General features: G+C 36.0%; 5 protein-coding genes across 5 annotated transcripts; 2 read left to right on the top strand and 3 right to left on the bottom strand.

The window, feature by feature from the left end:
• Positions 1 to 484: 484 nt before the first annotated feature.
• LOC145905290 (large neutral amino acids transporter small subunit 2-like) lies at positions 485 to 9,479 on the bottom strand. The gene is made up of 14 exons (XM_082992444.1): positions 9,466 to 9,479; positions 7,959 to 8,081; positions 7,802 to 7,877; positions 7,475 to 7,688; positions 6,807 to 6,949; positions 5,709 to 5,834; positions 5,156 to 5,267; positions 3,999 to 4,043; positions 3,668 to 3,791; positions 3,196 to 3,299; positions 2,658 to 2,754; positions 2,326 to 2,475; positions 1,980 to 2,160; positions 485 to 1,753 (listed from the first exon to the last, which is right to left on the bottom strand). Exons 2-14 carry the CDS (start codon positions 8,019 to 8,021, stop codon positions 1,689 to 1,691), a joined length of 1,500 nt encoding a protein of 499 aa, XP_082848570.1. The 5' UTR covers positions 8,022 to 8,081; positions 9,466 to 9,479; the 3' UTR covers positions 485 to 1,688.
• LOC145905289 (uncharacterized) lies at positions 9,159 to 14,119 on the bottom strand. The gene is made up of 14 exons (XM_082992443.1): positions 13,957 to 14,119; positions 13,815 to 13,857; positions 13,584 to 13,653; positions 13,310 to 13,385; positions 12,032 to 13,111; positions 11,722 to 11,808; positions 11,600 to 11,659; positions 11,199 to 11,267; positions 10,908 to 10,997; positions 10,721 to 10,847; positions 10,158 to 10,285; positions 9,862 to 10,026; positions 9,645 to 9,698; positions 9,159 to 9,587 (listed from the first exon to the last, which is right to left on the bottom strand). The coding sequence occupies exons 1-14, from the start codon at positions 14,023 to 14,025 to the stop codon at positions 9,420 to 9,422; spliced, it is 2,286 nt and encodes a 761-aa protein (XP_082848569.1). The 5' UTR covers positions 14,026 to 14,119; the 3' UTR covers positions 9,159 to 9,419.
• Positions 14,120 to 14,397: 278 nt separating this feature from the next.
• Positions 14,398 to 15,528, bottom strand: LOC145906492 (protein NATD1-like). The gene is made up of 3 exons (XM_082993919.1): positions 15,299 to 15,528; positions 15,024 to 15,142; positions 14,398 to 14,852 (listed from the first exon to the last, which is right to left on the bottom strand). Exons 1-3 carry the CDS (start codon positions 15,411 to 15,413, stop codon positions 14,736 to 14,738), a joined length of 351 nt encoding a protein of 116 aa, XP_082850045.1. The 5' UTR covers positions 15,414 to 15,528; the 3' UTR covers positions 14,398 to 14,735.
• A 2,423-nt stretch (positions 15,529 to 17,951) lies between these two features.
• LOC145907488 (GPI-anchor transamidase component GPAA1-like) lies at positions 17,952 to 23,250 on the top strand. Its single transcript, XM_082994894.1, has 12 exons — positions 17,952 to 18,052; positions 19,035 to 19,208; positions 19,304 to 19,403; positions 19,458 to 19,602; positions 19,769 to 19,938; positions 20,063 to 20,191; positions 20,412 to 20,608; positions 21,083 to 21,236; positions 21,642 to 21,788; positions 21,969 to 22,162; positions 22,299 to 22,454; positions 22,741 to 23,250. The coding sequence occupies exons 1-12, from the start codon at positions 18,009 to 18,011 to the stop codon at positions 22,982 to 22,984; spliced, it is 1,854 nt and encodes a 617-aa protein (XP_082851020.1). The 5' UTR covers positions 17,952 to 18,008; the 3' UTR covers positions 22,985 to 23,250.
• On the top strand, positions 17,996 to 19,002 carry LOC145907489 (huntingtin-interacting protein K-like). Its single transcript, XM_082994895.1, has 2 exons — positions 17,996 to 18,225; positions 18,344 to 19,002. Exons 1-2 carry the CDS (start codon positions 18,141 to 18,143, stop codon positions 18,580 to 18,582), a joined length of 324 nt encoding a protein of 107 aa, XP_082851021.1. The 5' UTR covers positions 17,996 to 18,140; the 3' UTR covers positions 18,583 to 19,002.
• Positions 23,251 to 23,718: the final 468 nt, after the last annotated feature.

Raw genomic sequence — 23,718 nt, 5'->3', positions numbered from 1 at the left:
CCTAACAATATGCAATACAGACAAAGACAGCAATTAGGCAGACAGCATAAGCAGCACAGCCAACCTCCAAATACTAAACCTAAACGTAACGAATATCCCGCCAACAGGTCAACGTCAAGACAATGGCACTTTGTTGATCAACAAAGACAGTGACCTATATACGCATTGTTTACGTAAATAAGCGCACCCAGCACCCGTAGATAATAATGTCGGCGATAAATTCCGAGAATCTTCAAACCGCTTGCAGCCAGAGAGCCACAGGTTGGGAACCATTGAACTAAAGTACATTGAGAAGTTTATACGACAGACGCCAAACCAGTGGTGTGCCTGTAACTTTTAATTTCTGTATCTCCAGATTTTATTATCACAATAATTCGTTGCCGATCATTTAGAAAATAACTTCCATTTTAGGGAAAAAACTTGTTTGTCAGAACATGTCAACGTAACTATCCAGGAGTGTTTTTTATTCTATTTATTTGTGATCAGCAAAAGCAGATTTTTTTTCATGCATCATGCTTTTAAATACACACAACATACAGCCTAAAAAAACACCGCATCTAACAAAGTGTGCAAGGGGTCAAAGGAATTTAACTACAAAACATCTGTAAAAATGTTGAATTGGAAAATACGTTTCAATAAGATTTTTATGTCTAAGATTAAAAATTGAGACTGAGGTGGAGAAAAAACTCAACCAATGTTAAATAAAATTTGCACAAAATGAATGAAAGTTGTAGAAATAATGCAGTCTTTTTGCATTCGCATTACACGAATATTTGACAAGGGGGCATCCTTGGAGTTGCACTAATGGTTGGGAAATATTTACAATCATGCAATAAAGTTGCACAGAAAACAGCAACTGGTTTAAAAAAATAAATACACACATAAACAGTACAATGATATATTTACACAAAAACAGTCATGTTCTGGCTTACTTGGTAAAATGTGTTATTGTTATGAGACACATTGCAAGTTGTGTATTCGTGTTTGTAACAGTTGCATAATTGTTAAAGGTAACTAAAGTTTTTGTGTGATAATATTCAGAAAGGTAGCAAATACTATAGAATATCTACAAGTGGGGGTGAATTTCAGCCAACCTTTGTTAGAAGTGTGGCTAAAACACAACGTTTTCATTAGCCAAGGTCACTTTTAAGGTTAAAACAACTTCAGAAAACAGTTTGCACCAATTTAGAACCTGTTGTTGCAAAAAAAACATTCGAAGAACAAGAATATTTGAATTTTTTGAAATAACTGAAATGATATTTTGAATTCCTTTCGACGTCAGTGCAAATTGTGCAACTAGTTTGGCACAAAAAATGATTAAGTACAAATATTCAAACAAATTTGGTGAAGTACTGACACAGTTGTCACAGCAAGTAGAATAATAGGGAATTTGTTTAAAGAAGGAATTGTGTTCGTGGGTACCGTACAAACTAAAATTATACTTTGGGTTTCCTTTAACAAACCATCAACCAGTGTGAAAGAGCAAAAAAACAAAACGAGTAAATAAACAAAGCACGGAAGTAGGAGGAATTTTTAATCAAAGTTGAGAAGCAACTCCCACATGCTTACAGATATACCAACGCAAAAAACTGTTGGTTTGTGGCAAACTTTTATGTATTGTCCAAGCAAAGCTTGTCGCAAACCAGAAGATATTAAAGCAAAAGAGAAACATATAAATTGGATACATTCTATTCAACGTTGTGGTCTTGAGGTATCGCATAACATATATTTTGTAAAAGCACAGTGAATCCAGCTGAAAAAAAGGAATTTTCATAAATTTTCTTTTTTCAAACTAATTTTTAGTCAGATCTTTGAAATTCACAAAATATATTACAACACTTTAAAAATGATACAGTAGTTATAGACAGGTCGATCAGAAGCTATGCTGTGACTTTTCATGTAAAAGCTACTCACAGCCAATGTTACCCCCTCACAAGTAGAGGTCAAATATTAGATGTCCAAACAATCCCGGTACTTACTTTTCAATTTCACCAGCCACCTTGGGTGGTGCTTCTCCCAGTGGACAAATAGTAAATAAACAGGGATTCCTGTCAACGTGATGCCTGTCCCAGTGAGCGTCTCAATCGGAGCAGACACAAACGAAAGGATGAGAATGAAAGCGCAAACAATGCAGAAGAAGATTGGGAGGCAGATGTTGAGCTGAAAGTGTTTCAACATTTTACAAAACTATCACTTTCAGGGAAATGAACCAACCAAAAATCATATTGTTCTGTATGCTTTGTAATTCATATCAATCTCTCAATAATACATAAAAATCTTAAAACTTATTCACAAAATATATTTGTTTCTTGCGATTAATCAAACCTTAATTGGACGTTTAAGATCTGGGAACTTGAATCTCCAGTAAACTTGTCCAGCTATCGCTACTCCGTACCAAACCCAGTTTGCAAACCCGACATAGTTGATGAGAGCGTACATGTCACTCGTCACCAACATAACAAGACTAAGTGCACACTGTGAATAACATGGAAAATTTTTTTTGTTTTTTTACATTTTTGTCAAGTTTGTAACATTAACTAATTTGAATCCAGCTGTTTTGTGGCAAAAACACAAAAAAATATAAACAAAAATTGTTTTAACACTAGTATAATTTAAAACAGAAATTTACATATCTTCATGGTAACAAAAAATCTCACAGTGAAAAGCAGTGCTGGAACGGGAGTGAAATTCTTCATGTTGATCAGGGCGAGGGATTCTGGCATGTGGCCGTGACGGGCTCCAACAAAGAATATTCTGCAAACAACAAGTAAATAATTCTACTTGATGTATACGATACATGTAATTGGTTTCAACACAAATAAAATATAATGTTGCAATATAGGAAAACGCAACATTCAAAAAATTTTAACGTCAAGAATTAAAAAAATGGTTAAAAAATGAATTAACGGCACATCCGTGTCAGATTCTACGGCTGTTTGTTTTGGGAGAGCAGACAAGAGCACTCGAACCACTCAACACTGACTAGGTGGGGTTTGTAACATGCTGCAGTTTTTTAAATGTGAATAAGTGGAATTTGTGTTTGTCATACTGCATCAAACCAACCATGAATCAGCTGTAACATTTTTTTATTTAAATGTGAAAAAATCAAAAAAATCCTCAATTGCTGAAAGATTTAATTTAAAAAATTACAAAAATCGAATTTTTGTGAAAAATGTTTAATAAAGACAAACAAACCTGGAAGACACAAGGAGGGACCCATTAACCCCCCCAAACGTTGACATGGCAACGGAGATTGGCATAAACCAAGCCATCACCCCAAGCAATCTGTTACCGAGAGTCTGAAAAATAAAGTATTTACGATATTATGGTTATATTTCAGTCAGTTTTAAGAGCATTTGCTGAAGTTTGTGTCAATTGACTGGAGATCGTGAAATAACCACGATTACAAAATAAACAAAGATCAAAATGTTAAGGAATCATAGATGAACTTTTTGTGCAGCTACACCTGGAATCTGACATCACATAGAGCAGTTTGTTGTCAACATTAGCAGTAATATAAAAAATGTTGAAGCTATTTAGTGTTGGACAAATTAGCTGGAATTTGGATTACTCCTTATTAACCAGAAATAAAATTTAATAACCAGAGTGGTTTGACAATCAGTCAAGGAGTCAATACCACACAATTTGCGGAAATGAATGTACTTACCACAGCGACTGCGTTTGAAGCAAGTAATTCCTGTGGCGACATGGCAGCAAAATAAGCGATGTTTGCTAGCAAGTAGACAACGGTGACGAGGGGCATTGATATAAGAATTGCTCGGGGCAAGTTTCTGCCAAAACATTCATTGTTAATTTTACTGGATGGAGGAACAAGCAGTGCATTATGTGACAATCTGTTCTCAAATTTTGTGAATGGAACAGATATTATTTTTTAAAACTGTAAAAGAAAACTTTTGCAGTTTATTTTTTAAACAGTAAAAGTTATTTGTACAAACTTAATGTTGAAATTTATTTACGACGCACAAACACCAGCTTACCTGTATGGGTTAATCATTTCTTCTGTCACGAAATTAAGGTAGTTCCTGAACAAAAGTATTTTTAAAAAACTTAACAGGTGTTCTGTGTTAATGACATCATGTTCAATGGAGATACTTTGCACCACAAACTTTGAAGTTTGATCAGAGACAATTTAATGGCTGACATTTGATAAAGAGACAGGTCAGAAATTTTAAACTTTGATCACATTGAAATTGTCCACTTTGTGGTTGATTGACAGCTACAAATACAATCTTGATTCAAAATTACATCAAAGTGATTTTATGAAATTTTAATATCTGCCAAAGCAATGACTTCAGTAAAAACTTTTAATTTCATGCGACTTTCATGAGAATTTTGAGAGTTTTTGAGACTTCAATTAAATGCTAAAAGGATAAACTATTGTCAGACTGACAAATCCTGTATGACACAAATTAATCACAGACATAGGCCTTCCCAGGGTCAATCATTTTCTGGGAATTCCAGATTTTCCGTTGAAAATCATGGTTAGGTGCTGTGGTTGTATAACGTTTTAAACATTCCGATGCATGTTTGCGGTAGTAATTACGCCGATGTTTTTACTTAGGTGTTAAATTAAGTAAGGTGTTAAATTAAAATTAGAAATAAAGAGTATGCCATGGCCCTCTGTTCCTCCTTGTACATTCGCGTGCGCCAACAGTTTACATGCGTGATATTTGCAACGTGTTAAACAACTAAACTAATCGACTTTACACACAGGAAATCCGCTTGTCATTGCAACAATGTATGCGACCACAGAAAATAAAAAACGAAAAATTACACCCGTTTCGTAACAATATAACATGTTTTGTAACAATGCTCCGTGTTTGGAAATAATGGCTAGTTCAAACACGGCATGGTTTTTAGTTTAACATCAAAGAAAGTTTCTAGTTTTGACACAAATTTTAATGGAAATTTTTGGATCCATTGATCCTCCCCGGCTACGCTTATGATTACAGGTGAAAAATCCTAAAGGAAAATATTCTGGTTTCCTCACTTGCAAATAGTAAAAAAATTCATCAATGTCTGTGTATTAAAATGGCACAAAATGACAAAAACATTTTGTTGCTTAGTTGAAATGGTGTTGACCTCTTTATATTTCAATAAACATGTAACGGATACAATTATGAATATTTCTTACCATCCAGCATATGCGAAGAAACCTTGATAAGCAGCAAGTGCAACTTTATCAGCACTAGGGTATTCACCTACTGGGATCATGGACTTCGATGGAAACAAGCTAGGGGCTTCGCCTGGAAGAAAAAAACACATAGGATTCATAAAAATTGTGGTAAGTATTAAGAACACAACCTGTTTGATTTCACTCCAAACAACACCAAGCAAGTGTCAACTTCTTAAACTCATTTCTTGTTTTTAAACATTAACGTAATTCTTCATTCTAATGTCAGCTAAGAACTGGTTGTTCAACATTGGCAGGCCGGTGGGATATTTATAGAAACGACGAGTTATGTTTAATAGCTTGAGGCAAAACCATTACCAGCACTGACATGAAGATGTATAAGCAGTAAAAGATAGGAAAATTTAACTTAAAATTCAATTTTTTATTTGTTTTGAAATGGCAAAATACAAAATTATAATACACATATTTATACATATTAAAACCCAGTGAAAATTTATTTTAACTTATTGTATATTCTTTAAAGGGAAAACAGATGAAACTAGAAATCACCAACCTTTAAATATTTGGATGAAGCCAGCAATAATAATGACAAAAAGAGCAAGAAGTTTTGCCCCTGTGAAAAGATCTTGTACCGTGGTTGCCATTCTAACACTGCGGCAATTCACCCAAGTCAGTATCACTAAAACAACAAAGACATGATAATTTGTCAGGGTTTGTATGACCGTTGCCATTTTTCGCAATGTGCAAAATCAAGATTGGGTTACTAAGATTCAGTGACAAGCATTTGGTGCCATGCCATCAAAATGTCATTGGTTTGGTGTCTGAAATGTCAGGCTTGTGACAAAACCCAGACACAACACAAACCTCATGCACACATAATCCCTTAACTAGCCCTGATAGGATATCCAAAGAATTTAGGAGGGATTTCCTGGTTATAAAATTCCATTATTAAAGCTTGGGGATTAGTCAATGCAACCAAACATTGTTATTGCAACTATTGCCAGAAATACCATTGTTATGATTAACCAAAATAATTTTGTATGCATTTTGACAATTGGAAATTTTAGCAACAAAGGTGAATGCTAATTTCCTGCCCAAAATCATCTCCTTTTTTCAAATAATGTAAAACAATAGTGAATATGGTCGATAAAGTTCTTTCAGGTAACTAAGATATGTTTGCTGGAGATTGTTCAAACATTCCATCCTTTGTGGGGGGAATGACCAAATCTTTGGATTGGGTTTCATCTGCCTATTGAAATGGTGTCAGGCATCAAATGACTCAGCACAATCACAGAAAAAGCCATTAAGTGATTCAGCAAATTGGAGTTCAAACATAGGCAATGATGGACAAGCTAATTTTTTTTCATTTTTGTGCTGATGACAAGGGATTCTTTTATACGCGATGATAAATATTTGAAAATCTGCCCGGAGGGTAATTGTTCTCCCAACTAGAACACTAGTTTCCTGTTTGAATGAAGCAACCCTAAGAGACAACATCTCAAATTGCATAAAATAAAACTTGCTTGTTACATTAACTGATTAATTTGCTTGCAAACATAAATAAATAATTCCAATGCAAATTATGAAAAACACTTTTTTGAAATTTATGGCAACTTGTTGCACATTATGTAAGGGGAGATTTTCAACTTACAAAGACAAATAGCAGCAAGTATCCTCACAGCTGCATCAGGTGACTCACAAGTTTCAAAGAAGGGGAAAGTTATGTAGTTAGCGAAGGTTAGAGCGATGACTGCTTGGTTGGTTGGGTAAATAATTAGAACCGCAATCCACAGCCTAAAAACAACAACTCTTTTTGTTAAACTTTGACTGTTAACGTCAGATTGTGTTAAAGCTACTGGCTATTTCCAAGTTAACAACTTTTACCAACAAATAATTACCAGAATAAAAATTATCACACAAAAAATACACCAAAATTAGTATCTGGGGGAACTGATCAGAGCAAATTGTACTAATAATACAAATTTTAATTATCTTGCTAAAGCCAAATACAAAATTCACAAGCTTCAGACAACACTGAAAGTATGTTAAATTTATGTAGAATTGGTTTTCTGTCATCGACGAACTGTTTTACTAGAGCATACAATTAACACAAAATATTAAATATAACATAAAGAATTGTATTTCTTAAAGTAATTTAGAACAATGAATTTAATGAAAGATTTGAGAGTGACTATTGACTTAACAAACATTGGGTGTTGAGTTAGAAGCACTTAACTGCTGATGTCTGTATTTACTCAGATCTTAAATATGTTTGCCAACTTTATTGAAACACGTGGGCAGTCAAGATTGAAAACTGACCTGAGGAAAGCTAGCAATGACCCAAACATCTTTAGGATGTAAGCGTAATCACCGCCAGATTCAAGTATGGTGGTACCAAGCTCAGCGTAGCATAATGCACCAATCATGGAGACAACGCCACATATAGCCCACACTATCAGAGCAACACCCGCTGATCCTGTATTTGCTAAAACACCTTTCGGAGATACAAAGATGCCAGAACCAATGATGTTTCCTGAAATAATCACATTGTGGGTAAAAATTAGTAATTTCAGCAGGAAACGAAACAAAATTTACTTTTATAGGAATAATTATTCTGTAAACTATTTAAGTAAATAATATTCGCACCAACAATGATTCCCACTCCATTCATTACAGTGATAGTTCGTTTGAGCTTGAAACTGTCTGTGCTTTGCTCCACGCCCTTTAAACAAAATATTAACATAAACAAAAAAAAACTCTTTGACTTGTCTATTTTGTAAATAAAACATATTTTAATACTTACAACATTGTCTTTATTCTTGTTCTGGCCATCCACAATACGTTTTCTGTCCTCCATTTCTGTCATTTTTTGGCTGTTTTGATTGTTTTTTAAAAAGCAAAGACTAAAAGACCAGCTGTAGCTCTCCTATACAAAAAAGTTCAATTATTTTTTTATTTTCATATTTTTACAAGAAAATAAAACACTTTAAACAAACATTAGTAAAGCACATAACTCGCAGCAAATACAAAGCACGGTGTCAGAGCAACAGAAGAGTTGCATCGAACCAGTGGAAATCACCAAACGCTATTTCGTTCAAAATTCATAGTGTACGGGCACAAAACGCAAAAAAAGCCTTTTTCGCGACCAAGTTTAGGAGAACCCAGAAGCGCATACAGACAGCAAGACTCATCATCTTACTTCAAACGTGGATCAACTGCAGGCACGACTTGATGAAAATGCCGCCTGTATATATTTTTTTTTCATAAATACTCCCAGGTCGTGATCTAGCGTTGCATCACGTTTTGCCACCTCGACACTCACTCGTACTGGTGACGTATTGTATTAGATTAAAAACTAACATCTGTATTTGTCTTCAAACCAATTGATTTTGAAACAATACAATTGTTTTACAAAAACAAAAAATATTGATGCAAACTCAAAGCTTTCTTTCTGCCCCAAACATGATCTAAAGTTTTCGTATTCTTCTTGTTTTGATCGAAACAGTGTGCAAATAAAAACGTAGTAACTTCCCTTTTTTGAATGATTAACGTGAAAACGACGCCCACGACACACCTTTTTTCGTTCACGTTGATTGTTTTAATGGGGCCCGGCACAACTGCGCCTGCGGACTGTGTGTAGTCAGTTGGAATTTTTAACCTTATCTGCGAGATATTTTGAAAATATTTACCATTGCACTAAAAAACGTATGCAGGCTTATTGCCTCTCGGGGTAACATTTTGTTTAACAGTGCTAGAGTACTTTTAGGCAAGTCCTGGACTGCGCAATCGTAATTTAATTAGGTGCAACATTAGGTAGCATATAAGCCTTGGCTTTACTTTTCAAACTTTCATTATTCCAGATATGAAACAATGTACACTGGATCTTGCGTAAGCATGAGAATGCCTGCGACGTCCATTGGTAACTTTCAGGTCAGGGAAGCAAAGTGGGAATCCCGGAAGCTGTCTATCTGGTGTACAACTTTACAAGCGAATATCTGCGGCCAACCTGAAACTTTATTCGATACACCCAGTACAAAACCGCAAGACATGATGATATTCGACAAAACGGAAAGAGGCGTGCAAGCAAATCGCAATCATTTGAAACCAAAAAACCAAAACTTTATTACAGGCAACTGATAAATTGAACAGTATTATTGCATAACAGCAGATACGATGGGTAAAAATGTAGCAATTTAATCGCACAAAGATTTAAAAAGAAAAATATAACTGGCGAAGCTTTTCATTAATCCCCAACAAGATTATTTCATTTGTCATTCTTTTGCCACTTGGTGGCGTAAAGCTCCACACACCTGAGCAGAATTTGTCTGGTGTGACTTGTTTTAGAGATGACACATCTGTCTCGCACCTCAGCTAACAGTTCATTCATGCGTGACTGGTTTTCCTTTTCCAGGGCTGGGCCCACTCTCGCAAACTAGCACACAAAAATCTTACAATTTACATAGAAAACAGACAATGTTGAAATCCTCACCAGATTTCCGAAGCAATTCACATGCTCTTGCGTAACGTGGTCACTTTTTAACACCTGAAAAATTTTAAATGTTAGCGTAATGCAAATTTGTAAATTTAATCAACTCTTGAAACTTTGTAGGAACGTTGTTGGTATGTCTAAGGGTGTTTAACAGATTAATGCAGTAAAATATCTTGCTTTATTATGACAAACTCAAACATCATTCGTAAACGTAAACCTGTAGAAGACATTGGAACACTGGCTCGTTTAAAACTATCAGACGATCTCCCTTTGCCGTTCGAACGTTAAGAAATATTTCCACCATAAATGTTGCAAAACCAAACCACCTTCGATCGGAACGGAATGTTGCGGAGAAAAGGTGACCACGGTTCTTGTAGTGGCCCTATCCAAAATAAAACGTGAGCTTGAGTAAAATCCGAAAACAAACAAAATATTTTTATCTCCAATCTCCATTTAAATCAACGTAAGCAGGAAACGTATTTTTGTCGCAAACCTTGCTACACAGTCACACACCTGCATTACATTTAAGACAACCGATCGAAACTTCGTGCCTTGCACCATCATCCACGACATCCGGTCGCACAAAACCGACGCATTCCGAGAAAACTTGGGGTTTTTCAATGCTTTATTGCAAAGGATTTCTGCAACACAATTGGAATAAAACAAACGGAATCAGCATTGCTGTAAGAATCTTGCACCAGGCAGCGGTACAAGTGTTCAATTGATCAGATGCCAAATATTTGGAGTAAATAATCTCAAAGATAAAATCAGTTATGTCCAGCTTTACTGTCTGGTGTCATGTGCATTTGTTGTCAATAGCAACTGCCTTAAACACCCATGCAAGTAATCATATTTAGCGTAGTATCACGCCAGCCTTTTGAGGCGCGACAGAAACCGAACGTTTTTGCCCAATCTTGCCGTGCTTGGCAACCACATTTATTGGTGACTTGATTAAGTGTGTGACCTGTTTTCAATTTCTAACAGTTTCCTACATTAGGATTAAGATTTTTGTCTTTTTCTTTACAGCCCAGTTACAAATGGTCCAGTAGTTGGAGACGAGTAATTCAAGAACCCACCGGCAACTTCCCTCATCTTTGCTTCGTTGGTGGCAAAAGATTGAGTCGCTTCGATAAACTTTGTCAAATCTGCTTCCGAATCAGAGATCCTCAATCGCCTCAAATCTTGTTCCCCGTTCCCAACATTCTAAATATACATGTTGTCATTATATATCAAGCACACACCAAGAGCAGCCCTGACACTTACCACACCATTCTCAAGCCATGAGTGGACTGTGTTCTTCCCTCTAGCTGTGACTCTTCTGTGGGTTTCAACATCGCTGTTGTCAGTATCTGACTGAAGGTTGGAATAAATAGTTTGTGACCCACATCGTAATGTATTTGCATCTTCCCAATATACTTATGACAATAGAAATCACAGAGCAGACATATTTGTTAAATTTCTGACCTGTGGTTGGAAAACACAATATTTTCCAAAACTGTTTGCGAATTATAGTCCAACAAATAATAACAAGAAAAATCAACAAATTGTTTTTACTCTCTTGCGATGAAATTGGTCCTTTCTCTGCCTGGTGTCGTTGTTGTTTCTCCCTTGTGTTGTTGCATTCTAAAAATGAAGGTTTTTTTCTCATGTAAATCCTTAGCAGGACCAGAAGGGTTCCAAAGTATTGAAAATGAATCATACAGTTGTGGATAGACATGCCTGTCTGTTAATGCAATTCTCTATTCTGACACCTAATTATGGAAGGTCAAAGGCATATTGCATTGACAGATGGCAGGTTGGCCTTTACAAAAGCAATAAACATGCCAAAATACAACAAGGCAATGTAATAAGACAAATAAGCACTGTTTGCAATGCAACTGGATCAACTTTTAATTCACAAATTCGTTTCTGATATCGGAGGTTCTTCTGACACTTTTTAATTCAAACTTATTCACCTGCTTTTGGTTTCGTTTGTCTGAATCTGATGAAGAGTGACGACGATCACTGTCTGAATGCTGAACATAATATGACAAATTACAAGTCACATTCATATCAGAAAGCACAACAGGATGTTTACATTTTTCCGACTTTGTTGACTTTCCTCACTATCCCTCCTCCTCCAATCGGGGTCATCATCTGCCGCGCTGGAAGTTCTTCGAGTGTTCTGGTGACCAGCAATTATATAATGTTACATTAAAGTTTATCCCACATCAAAACCATTAATGAACATTCACAAATATTCACACAAACAAGTTTTTTTGGTTTTACTATGACTTGTTTCTCAACAATTCTACTTTAAGAACAATTTCGACAACTAAATCATGCATGCATTGAAACAAATGCTGTTCTGAGGCTAAGTTTAAGGACACTCATGATAGTTCGATCACCTTTTTGTGGTTGACATGAACTTTGAAGTTGTGGGTCCTCCATCGATCGTCTGACTCATCCTCAAACACTTCACTGTTTGGTCTTTCATGGCTTCTTTCCTCCTTTCCATGGCCTGGTTCCACCGTCAACCTCACCATGGAGTTTGGATACTTTTCATTTGAAGATTTTCTGTTTAAGGGTTTTTTATCGGCCATTGCTTTGTTTTTGTCATTATCTAATCTTACACTTGGTTTCGAATCAACTGTTTTCAATACCATTTGTGTTGGTTGGTTTTGATGGTTTAAATTTTGTGCACCAGCATCACCGCTTAAATGTCTATCAGTGTTGAGTATAATCTGTTGCTGAACAGTCTGTGCCTCAAAGGTTTGTTGTTCGTATTGTTGTGTTGGCGGTTGCTGTCTTTCTGAGTGGTCAATGTTGGCATTGTAACCCCCAGTATCGATAGCTTGACTGGTTTGTGGAAAAGGTGTCCCCTGAAATACCTGCTGTTGATATGCAGGGCCTGGATCATACGCTTGTGGAGGAAGAACGCCTGGGCTTCCCCTGGGGTCAACCATCTGAGGTTGATAATAAAGACTTTGGCCTGGCTGCATCATTTCAGGCATTGGTTGGTGTTGACGGTAGGAAAATTCTGGTGGATAGTGAGATTGTGTGTCTGGAGTAGCTGTTCGCTGTCCAAACTGCACAGGTGATGCTTGGGTTGGGTACATTGCGTCATTTGCAGAACGTTGAAATGTCATACTTTGCAAAATGGGTTCTCTACCTTGTAAATCCAATTGATTTGCATAAGGTTCATTCTGGTATTCAAACTGTGGCATCTGTCCTTGTAAAGGTGGTGGGGGTTTTGAAGTATCTACCCATGGTGGAAGTTGTGATGGTTCATTCGCTTTGCTCATATTGTTTTGCCTGATGAGGTTGCTTACAATGGCTTGGATGTCGTTGGATCCATGTGCTTGCGCTGCAGACATTTGTTGCAATGCAGGGTTCCCCTCCCACTGGCTGTTGTCAGCGCAACTAAATGTTGGCTGATGTTGCTGTGGAAAACCAACCGGTTGCTGCCACTGTTCTGCTTGTCGATCCTAATGTTAAAAGCAATCAACAATGTTTTACATGTTTATGATAAAAAAGCAGCTTCATGTATAATATGCCATCATGCCAAATGTATTTTAGCAAAAAAGCAGAAAAGACAGCAAGAGAATCTGTTGCAAAATCTGAATCAAAACAATTAAAGAGCAAATACATTTTATCAGACTGATTTGATGACAAATCAGGTTTACCTGGATCTTTGGGCGACGTTCATTCCATTGCTGATGAACTTCCCTTGTTTGTTGAGGCGCCATCCATTGTGGACCACTACAAAATATAATTCATATATCTTGCAATATTTCATATATTCACATGGTTAGCAGGATTGCTCTACTGTGCAGGTCAGATTGACACAGCTATCGTATCGAGATCACCAGGTATACAAGCTCCACAGCCCAGGCATTGCGACCTACCTGTATCAGCTAGTACAATATCTCTTTGAACAAAATAAACTTCATAACTTACTCCGCTTGTTTCCCCCAGTATTCGGTTCCAGTGTCACTTCTAACAACTTGCACATTTCCAAAACTTTGGTCTAAAGGCAGACAAGTGTAAAAGTTCAAACATATTTTATTTAGCACATCGACTTTTCTTGACTGTTGATAAACAAGTACTCACTGGTTGAAGGCTATTTACATCACCACAATTCAAAAGCAATGACGTACGCTTCACATTATATAGCCTACATACACTTACTTTCATGAAACGAGTTCATTTGCTGCCACTCACTTGAAGATGTCTACATCAAAAACACACACAAAATTTTATTTGACTTTTGCAAAACTTTGTTAAGTGACCGAAATGCATTGAATAAGAAAACAAGCAAAAATCGGCTTACGCGTGATTCGGGGCCAACGTAACTGTCAATGAATTGCTCCAAATCTTCGATCTCCGAAGAAAACGCCATGCTTCATTTATCTCAACCACTAATGGTCCAATATCTCTCCACAGGATAGTATACAGACAAGCAAACAAACCTAAAAAACCATTTCAACAAACCAAGTTTGCGACAACTGGCCGAAAACAATTCGAGCGGAACCAACCATCTGTTACGGGATATGATTTTTATGAAGAATTTATTTTGAAAACGTAGAAGTTGTCGTCATTTTTGTTATTTTAATCAAGTCACACGAAGCGTGTTTTTGCAAAAAGTGCAACAGGTTTCATGCTAGATATTTTCCTCTAAAACAGTGATTTTTACGGCGATAATGACAAAATTAACATTCGTGGATTAAATGTCATGTCTAACGTTTTTATGCTAACGTACACAGTTCTCATGGTTTTGCTTTATTAAATGTCAAAGAAGCAGCTTTAATTGAAAGCAACAATAAACGAATGACAGGATAACAAAAATGTTTTGCCATGTGATTTAAAGATTTTAAACAAAGCGATTAAACAAGACAAAAAAAGGTTTTATTTGATAAAATTAAGAAAAGGAATTGCATAATTATTACACCACCCACCTTACTCATACAAAACTAAACAATGTGCTAAAATGTTGCATCCTAGGGTTTGGGCTGTCATATTTAAATTTTTTTTTGCTCATTGAAACAAAGAGAATTGTGGGAGTAATAAAAAATCCATTTTCTACTTGCAACAAAGATTTTAAGAAAACTGTTAGGTAATTGTTCTCTTTAAATATTCTTCTTTTGGATTATCTTTTACATACTTCTGAAGGTACCAACATGTAAGTTTCATGTCAAGATCATTTTCCACAACATAATCCAGTGCAGCCTGTTAATACAGTAAGGAGTGACACTCCACATGAATGACAATATCAATACTGGAATGATAACACAGATGGGTGCATTATTTATGTATTCTCACAATAAAACCTTCATGACAAAACATTGATAAAAGTTCAAATCAAATAATTTGACAAGATTAAAAATATTTTTTTTTCACCTGCGCCAACAGCTTGCCAACACCTTGGCCTCTGAATGCTTCTGGTACAACTGTGTGTTGTAAGTCTAATGCTGATCGATTCAAATGTTCATATGTAAGAGATGCGGCTTCACTGCATTCTGCACAAAAACATTTTAACACGAAAACTTTCACAATGTAACACAGTAGGCATCAGTTTTAGCTCGAATAAACAATGATAAAAAAAGCATTTAAAAAAACTCCTTTACAATTGTGTTGACCAAAAGTTAAAATCATATTTACATACAAAAATGTACCTGGAATTTCGATAAAAAACAGTTTGTCCTGTTTGTTGTGTTGAACATTTAGAAGGTTTTTGTTAACTTTACTCATTTCCGAATAAAACCTTGCATTGAACATTTGACGCAACATAACTCGTCGTTGTTTATTTGCTTCGTTGCACAATTGTTCCGCATGAGTGCGGACGTAAACAGCTGACTCACGAAGAGCTACGTCACTAATTTGAGTAATTCTGTAAACTTGTAAATTTGCTGGATCGTGGCACTTGCTTTGTTTGTTTACATGTCACTGATGTAATAAATGTGAAATGTTTGTTGTGTTGAATATATTATGTGGGCCAGAGTTAAACTATTTTTTTGTAGTTTTTCAACAATAATTATTTTAAATAATTATTAGATATTTTATTGATTATTAGATATTTTAAATAATTATTAGATATTTTAATATTTATTAGACATTTGTAACTTTAAGAATGGAGCAAAGGCTGGCGGACTACAGAGCAAGGAAACATAAGGAATATGGAAACCAACAAAAGTCATTCTCTAGAACTGTGAAGACAAGCAGGACAAATGCTGTATATTCCTTAATTTCTAAATGGAGAAACAAAGTAACAAACACTTACTATTACATTAAACTGCGAGACAACATACAAACTATTCCTGTACTTGGGACTCCATTTGTTCTCAAAACACTTTTGTGGATGATTCTGTTCCTTCTCTTTGTGGAACTACAATTTGGGATAGTGTACGTAATTGTGTCAGCGTTTGTTTTCATTTATTTTAACACCTCAACAAGACGCAGGAAGAGGGATGAAAAAAGCGCATATTCAGTTTTCAACAAGGACTTTGAAAGGTTGGACGGAACATTCACAGCTGAACAGTTTGAGAAAGAATTGAGGCACCAACCACTGTGACCACTAATTTTGTTGTTATGATAATTTTTCTGAACTATGTGCAATTTTCATGTGTTTCCAATAGATTTACAGCTTTGTTGGTGAATTTTTCTTTCCCTCTAACATAACAAGGTGCTTTGCAATTTGCCATGTGTAATAACACCCATCCAATGAAATATGTACACATGTTACATGAGGCAAACGATATGCATTAAGCTATAACATTCTTCTGCAAATGTGACTACCAGTATGGGTTTACACGCGGCTTGTATATATTGTCAGCAGCTTTCATCATGCCTGTGATGCCAATAAACAGATAACAAAAAAAAAATCTTTGCAAGGAAAAAAACATTTGAACATAATTATTAACATTCCTCCCACAATCTACTGAGATATTCATGGAATAATGCATTTAATATTATTTGACATTTTCCTTTCACTCTTTTTCTCTTTGTTGTTTATGAGTTTTTTTTTTGTGAAGAGGGCATAAAATCACTCGATACCAGTGAAGTAAATTTAAATAATATGACAAACATTTTTTATTTAATTAGGGAAGAATTACAAGTGGTTATGTCATTTGTGCAGGGGTCATTGTGGCATAGAAATAAGTGGTTATAGTTTGTTATGCAGATCAGGTATCTCTTAAGGCCCGTTTACACACGAACACCGTATGGCACGGCACAGCACAGTCTGGGACACACGGTGTTTACACTACTGGAATAATCGAGGACGACTACAGGGATTTTCCTGTAATGAACACGAAACCGACAAGTGCAAGTGACAAGTTACGTTGATAATTTTTTAAGGATGTCAATCTTGCCTTGCATTTCTCGGCCCCGCCAGCGTTATTATAGATACAAATTAAGGTTGTTGTTATTGGCTGTACATATTCTTCAACAAAAAGCATGTACTGTTTTACACAGTTAAGGCATGTACTGTTTTGCATAATTTTTTACGACGCAAGGTAACACTACAATATGCTGAACCAAATATCACAGATTATGAAAACAAAGCTGGTATAATTGAACCAATTGTTTTCCACAGCAGCATCCCGCTGAGACGCCGTTCCACACACCACTTTGTAATTCAGTTACGGCACCATTTCATACTCTTAAAAACAATCGCTCACATGTCAAACGCGGCCGCATCACACAATCACCACTAAAATAATATATGTCCTCTCCTTTTAAGCAGTCGCCTTGCACTCTCGCATCAATGTGTGCCGAAATGTGCCCAACTGTGCCCGAATTTATGCTCGTCGAGCAAAAGCGAGCACATCCCAGCACAGACCGGCACATCCCATCCCAGCACAACTCAGCACACGCGCACAATAAAACAAACACGGAATCGTCTGTACTGTAAACGGGCCTTTACGTCCTAATTTTTGTGTAGTTTGTAACATTTGTAACCAGGGCACGATAAATAAAATACGTTGTGGTAGAGTTGGGACGACGACATCATCACACTTTATTGTATCAGTTTTGTTATTATAGATGCGCTAACGGGGTTTTTGTCAAACTGCTTTGAACGAGAAAGGCTACGAAACGATTTCCTGCAGTTGTTGAGAGGACATTCCGATTACATACGGCGACGCAGCAATATGGCAAAAGAAGTTACAACAAGAAAAACTTCCTGTACTTACATACCAGATGCTGAAGCAGTTATCTCTAGTGTCTAACTTAGGTTTAGTTTATTAATATCAGTGTTATCGGGAAACTTTTTTGAGTGTTGGCAAAATTTATGTCGTAACAAAAGAGCAAAATATCGTTTGGTGAAAACTACTCTCACTGTGCTGTTACGGATTAGACGGTATTTGAAGAGAAGAGTGAAACATCATGTCTGGATTAAAGAAAGTTCTCTTGCACGTGAACAAAATTTGGTAAGTTTGACGTTAATTTCTGTGTAAATTTCGCGTAGGGTCGTTGAGGTTGGTTAGGTTAAGACAAAGGAGATTAGATAAAGCAGTTATGGACGCAGAGGAAGACCAACAGCTCCAAGATAAGAAGAAGAAACATGAAACTGAAAGTGCTGCAGATTTGGAACGCGTCACCGGTAAGAATACTTGATATTTTGGTGATGAAGTCGCAAATATTTTTTTTGGTATAACGAAATGTGAATAATGAACTTTTAATGCAATTGTATTGAAATTGTCATACATCACATCTCATAGATTATGCAGAGGAAAAGGAAATTAATGTGATGGATGTTGGGGATGTCTTAGCCAACTTGGGACAAGCAGTCAAAGCAAGACAAGCAGAAGAGCGTGAACTTATGAAGGTTAAAATCTCAAAAGAAGATGTTGAACTTGTCATGAATGAAATGGAAATTCCCAAATCAAAGGCAGAAAGAGCACTGCGCGAAAATAAAGGAAATGTTGTTCAAACTTTGGTTGCATTGGTGAATTCCTAAAGCAATTAAAATATTTTCCCAATTTCAGTGTTATTTTATTATGCTGCTATTCACACCTTTTCATGTTTTGAAATAAAGGAGTTTCTTTTTTCTTGGTTGTGACAATAATGAATACTTTTGAACAAAACTATTCCAAGATATGCTTGTTAGGTTTCAAATTCTATTTGTTTTATGATTACTAAACTTGCAATAAAATTCTTTCGGTTCAATTAAATTTCTGGTTGTTTGTTGAGTCGGATAATAACGCACATTAGTATTTGAATAACTGCAGCTGCTGAAGGAGAAAATTAACAGGATTCCAATTGGTAAAAAGATTTTACCCAATAAATCATTACAATGAGTTTTCAGGTTTAAAGCATGAACTTTAATGTTCGTTAAAACAATGTTGCACTTGCCAATATTGTTTTTAATTTTAGAATTAGTACGAGAATCATTTACATTTCGTGTTTCAGTTTTTTGTTGTACTTTGGTGGGATTGTTGGATTCTTGCTGTTGAGCCAGGAAGGATTTAGACAGAATTGTTATTTTTCTGAAAATGCGTTACTACCAGGCCTTGTTGAACCAAAATTTTCATCGACCGAAGAACAAATCCACAACATCAACATGGATATACTTGATCCAAACAGGTTGGTACTGGTTGACTGTTGCTAATTGCACGAACAACGTTAAAAATATCTAAAGATTGAAAACAATACATATTGAATATTTTGAATGTTTTAAGTGGAGTCATTGATGAGTTGGAAAGAATTATGACAGAATCTGGTCTTGAAGTTTACAAACAAACATTCAACTTCAAAGAAAAATTTGTCGAAAATGGTGGTGTAAGTTACACGTTTAACTTAAATGGTTGAAATTTTAACCTTGATTACGTACAGAATGTAAATGGAACCAATATTTACGGGATTGTTCGGGCCCCGAGGTCGGCTAGCACAGAGTGCATTGTCATCAATGTTCCTATGTTAGCTGACAAGCACAACTTTGCCATGGGGGTCGTTGTTGCTCTTGCTAAAGAAATGAGACGTAAGTCTTTATTTGTCTGATTATTGTTGTTCAATAGTAACAAATATCTAAGATGTTGAATCACAGTTTATTCAACTCCATACAAATATGGTTGACAAAGACAAGAAAGTTTTGGTTTACTTTTGTGTTGGTATTTGAAATGTTTTTGATAAAACTGTGATTTTAGGACAATTCTATTGGGCTAAAGACATTGTATTTCTATTCACTGAACATGGATCGTTTGGTGTAAGAGCTTGGTTGAACGCTTACCATGGAATTGAATCTTACCCCGTGAAGGCTGACCAACTACGAGCTAGAGCTGGATCAATTCAGTCTGCTTTTGCTCTTCATATGGAGGTTTGTATTCTTCAGTTCTCCTAAAACTGACCGATGGAATGGATTCAACAATGATTCCACACAACAATGATACAACACAACAATGATACCACACAACAATGATTCCACACAACTGTTGTTACAGGAGGATGCTTTGAGTTTCATCGACTTGTCAGTTGAAGGTTACAATGGCCAACTTCCCAATTTGGATCTCTTCAATGTTGCTGTGCGGTTGATACGAATGCATGGTATCGGTGTTTCAGTTAACCATGAGGTGGGGGGGTATTTTCCATAAATTTCCACAACACATTTGTTTGGTGTCAAATTAACGAATATAATAATAACAATGCCTTGTTTCACAAAACTACATAGATTTTATCGACTAAAAAAGCAGTAGCTTTTTATACAGGATCAGCCTGGCATCTGCATCTGCAGTTTTGGGTAGATCCCAATATTTCAATTTTTGAAGCAGATTTTATCGACATATGTTTTAGTTTCTTCCAAGGAACCCAACCTCAGTTGAAGGAATGAAAAGTTACATGGGTGCAACAATCAAAATGATGAAAAAACAACTGACAGGGACATCTAGTGGCAACCATGGAGAGTTTTTGCGGCACGGAATTGAGGCACTTACACTACAAACGGTGTACAACCCACAGTGGGGAAATGCAGGATATGAAAGGATGGGAAGGTCTGAACCTTTTAATTGTGTGCAAACAAAGCCTGTTGTTTAATGCTTTCAGTGCCAGTTCATTAAGGATGTGGCCAAAATTAGCTGCTGCAGATTTAATTATTAAAACCATGTAAAAATGGATTTTAGTCTATGGTATTGTATTATATCTCAAGCAACAATATACTAACTACCTACAGTGATCAACAACTTTTGCAGTCGGTAACTGCTGTTGCTAAGCTTGTCCAAATTTAAGGGTAATTTCAAAGAGGCCCATTGTTATTCATACATGACAGCCATGTATGTTTGAAACTGATTTTGGCACAAAACAGAGACACTACACTTGCATGTATATGCAGTCTGGCATTGTTAATTTATCAGTTATGTACATAATCTGGAATGGTCAGTGCTAAAATTGAGTTTCTTCCAAAAATACTGAATCGATTCCAATAATTTTTTTCTTTTTATCCTAATTTATGTTATCTGTCTACCAAGGGTAATTGAGGGAATTTCACGAAGTTTGAACAATTTGTTGGAGCGATTTCATCAGTCTTTTTTTTTCTATCTTCTTCCTTCAACGAACAACTACATCTCCATAGGAATGTACATGGTTCCACTGGGCCTCATACTTGCTGTGCCAGCCCTCAAAATATCCTTGGATTTTAATTTCATTTTGTTTGCAGGTTTTTACATAAGTTAGTTAAGTTTATCTCAGCTATTTGGTTTGGTTATGTTGCTGATGTTGCCAGAATCATTGTGTTTCAATTTGTCTGTTCTTCTGGTACATTAAACAGCTAGACTTCATCAGGACCGTTGATAAATAAAAGTTATGTTTAATTGTGCCAGAAGAACAGATTAATTAAAATAAAAATATGTACTTTGAGTTTATCAACTCTCTCAGATATAATTTGACAAATTTCAAAAACCACTTCTTGACCATTCCCTGCAAAATGATTTAGAGAATTTTAGGCCCCCTGATACCTTAAAAAAAATATGGTGACTGAAAACTTTTTGATTGGACGAAAACATTTTCCTTAACGTAAACTCGTCCCACGGTCTCTCAATTATTCTCGAAACAAACAAAATGGCCGTGGAGGAATCTGTGGAGACAAAAAAGGATGAGGAGACAGAGGAGGAAAATATTGATGGAATCCTTCAAGATATGGGATCAGATTATGCAGGAGGTTATGTTGAAACAAGTGTAAGTTTTCAATACAACAATTTTATCATGGATTTAAAGAAATTTGCCTTTGAAATTCCTGTTTTATTTCACAAACTCTTTATCTTTATTTATAAGCTATTGGATAAGATGTGCAAACAGCGTGGAATTACTGATTGTCGAAAACTTGTTAAAGTCTCACTCTTATATGTAACCATGTAGAATGAAGAAGCGTCAACATTACAACAAATCTTCATGACGATAATACTTTGTCACATACTTGGTTTCATGCTCTACTACTGCCCGCTTTTCATGGAAACGTGGTCGCAAATGTTTAACTGTTCCCAATCAGTCAGTGTCACACTGTTACTAGTGTCCGTCCAAATCTGTGGGATGTTCCTCATTACTACTTACAGGTTGGTAACCTTTATATGATATGAGTGGGAACTTTTCTTGCTTATTGCATGTAGTGATGGTCAATTAAATTGCCAGAAGGTTTTTATTCCAAACATCATAATGTTGGTATAAACTTCAATGCCTCCTACCTTGCAGGTTGTCACAAGAAGATGAACGATGTTTGTTCGTTATAAGTTTGTTGCATGAAGCCATCGTATTTGGGGTTGTGGCCATTATTAATTTCTCACTTGGAATGTTCTTGGCCGTGTGCTATGTTTTACCAACAGTACTCCTTCAACCTGGTTTTATCAGGTCAGCTATAGGCAATGTTCGTAGATTGTTATTCAAACCATTCTATATAAACGACCAAGCCACAACCACCTCCTGGTTATCTGCTACTCAAAACCAGCTCTGTCTAATATTGACATTAGGTGTGCGACAACTTATCAATAAAGTTTTATTTATTTTTAAATATGTTGGTTTTGCTCCCAAGTTTTAAAATGTGTTGACCAAGATTTTGCATTTAACTACAAATTGTTCTCACTTGCTGAAAACCTGAACAATGGTGACAAAATTTTTGACTGACTTTGCATTTCAGGGTTAACATTGTCAGAAAGATGGTTGCAATCCTCATTAGTCCTGTGATAATGGGAGTCTTTGTCTCCGTGTATTTGTGCAATGGAAAGTTTAATGCATTTGGAAACCAGTTTGTCTGGCTCCATGTCACTATGTATGAAGAGTCTGTTACTCAGCAAAGTTGGGTTTTCAGTTTTGTTGCACTTTTACTTTACCCCCTCTGGCTACAATTTTGGGTTCTCACTTCACCAACAAAAAATACCTGATTATTTTTAATGCAGGTTTTGTTTTGTAAAAGAGCAATCGTTTTTTCAAATTGTGTCCATCGTGTGAAGCAACACATGTATATTTCTCTGTGATGCTTGTAATGTATTTTGTCTGGGAGAAATCAGTCCGATTCATTTTTATTACTTGAGACTTGTTTTCGTCATGACCTTGTTAGAATTTCAACAATTATGAAACTTCCGTTGCAAAATTCAAAAGTGTAGCATCCCTCTTACTGAGTCCACTGTAGTTTTATTTAATTCATTCGTTTGTTGTGACTCACAAACGCATTGCGTTTGAGCAAATAAAGGGTTTAGGCTGTGAAGGTATGGGCAAGGCAAGGTGTTTACACTCTGGCCAAAAATTATCAATAAAAAAGAAGTTAAGAGCGTTATCAAATTCTTGTATTGGGTGCGAGAGCTGATAAGTTGTCAAGATAAAATTGTTCACTAAAAGGAAGGTTTCAAATCAATGACTTTCTAAAATTAGGCCGTCAAATATAAAGCCAAGTGTAAAATCTGAAACGTTGGTCACTTCTGTTTTATGGGAACAAAGTTGCAAATTACACGGACTAAAACGCGTCATAACCTCTATTTGGTGCGCATTGAAAGCAGTAACTGTCCATGGGTTGTGACAGTGGAAGGTTCGAGTCACGATAAATTCCCCCATAACTATAAACTTTCCACTGCAGCGACTTTGGTGGTAGAGTTTAGACCGAGGCGGGAATTTTAATCTT

This window comes from Ascidia mentula, chromosome 6 (genome assembly GCF_947561715.1).
Source record: "Ascidia mentula chromosome 6, kaAscMent1.1, whole genome shotgun sequence".
Lineage (NCBI taxonomy): Eukaryota > Metazoa > Chordata > Ascidiacea > Phlebobranchia > Ascidiidae > Ascidia > Ascidia mentula.
This window is presented reverse-complemented; position numbering and strand designations above follow the sequence as displayed.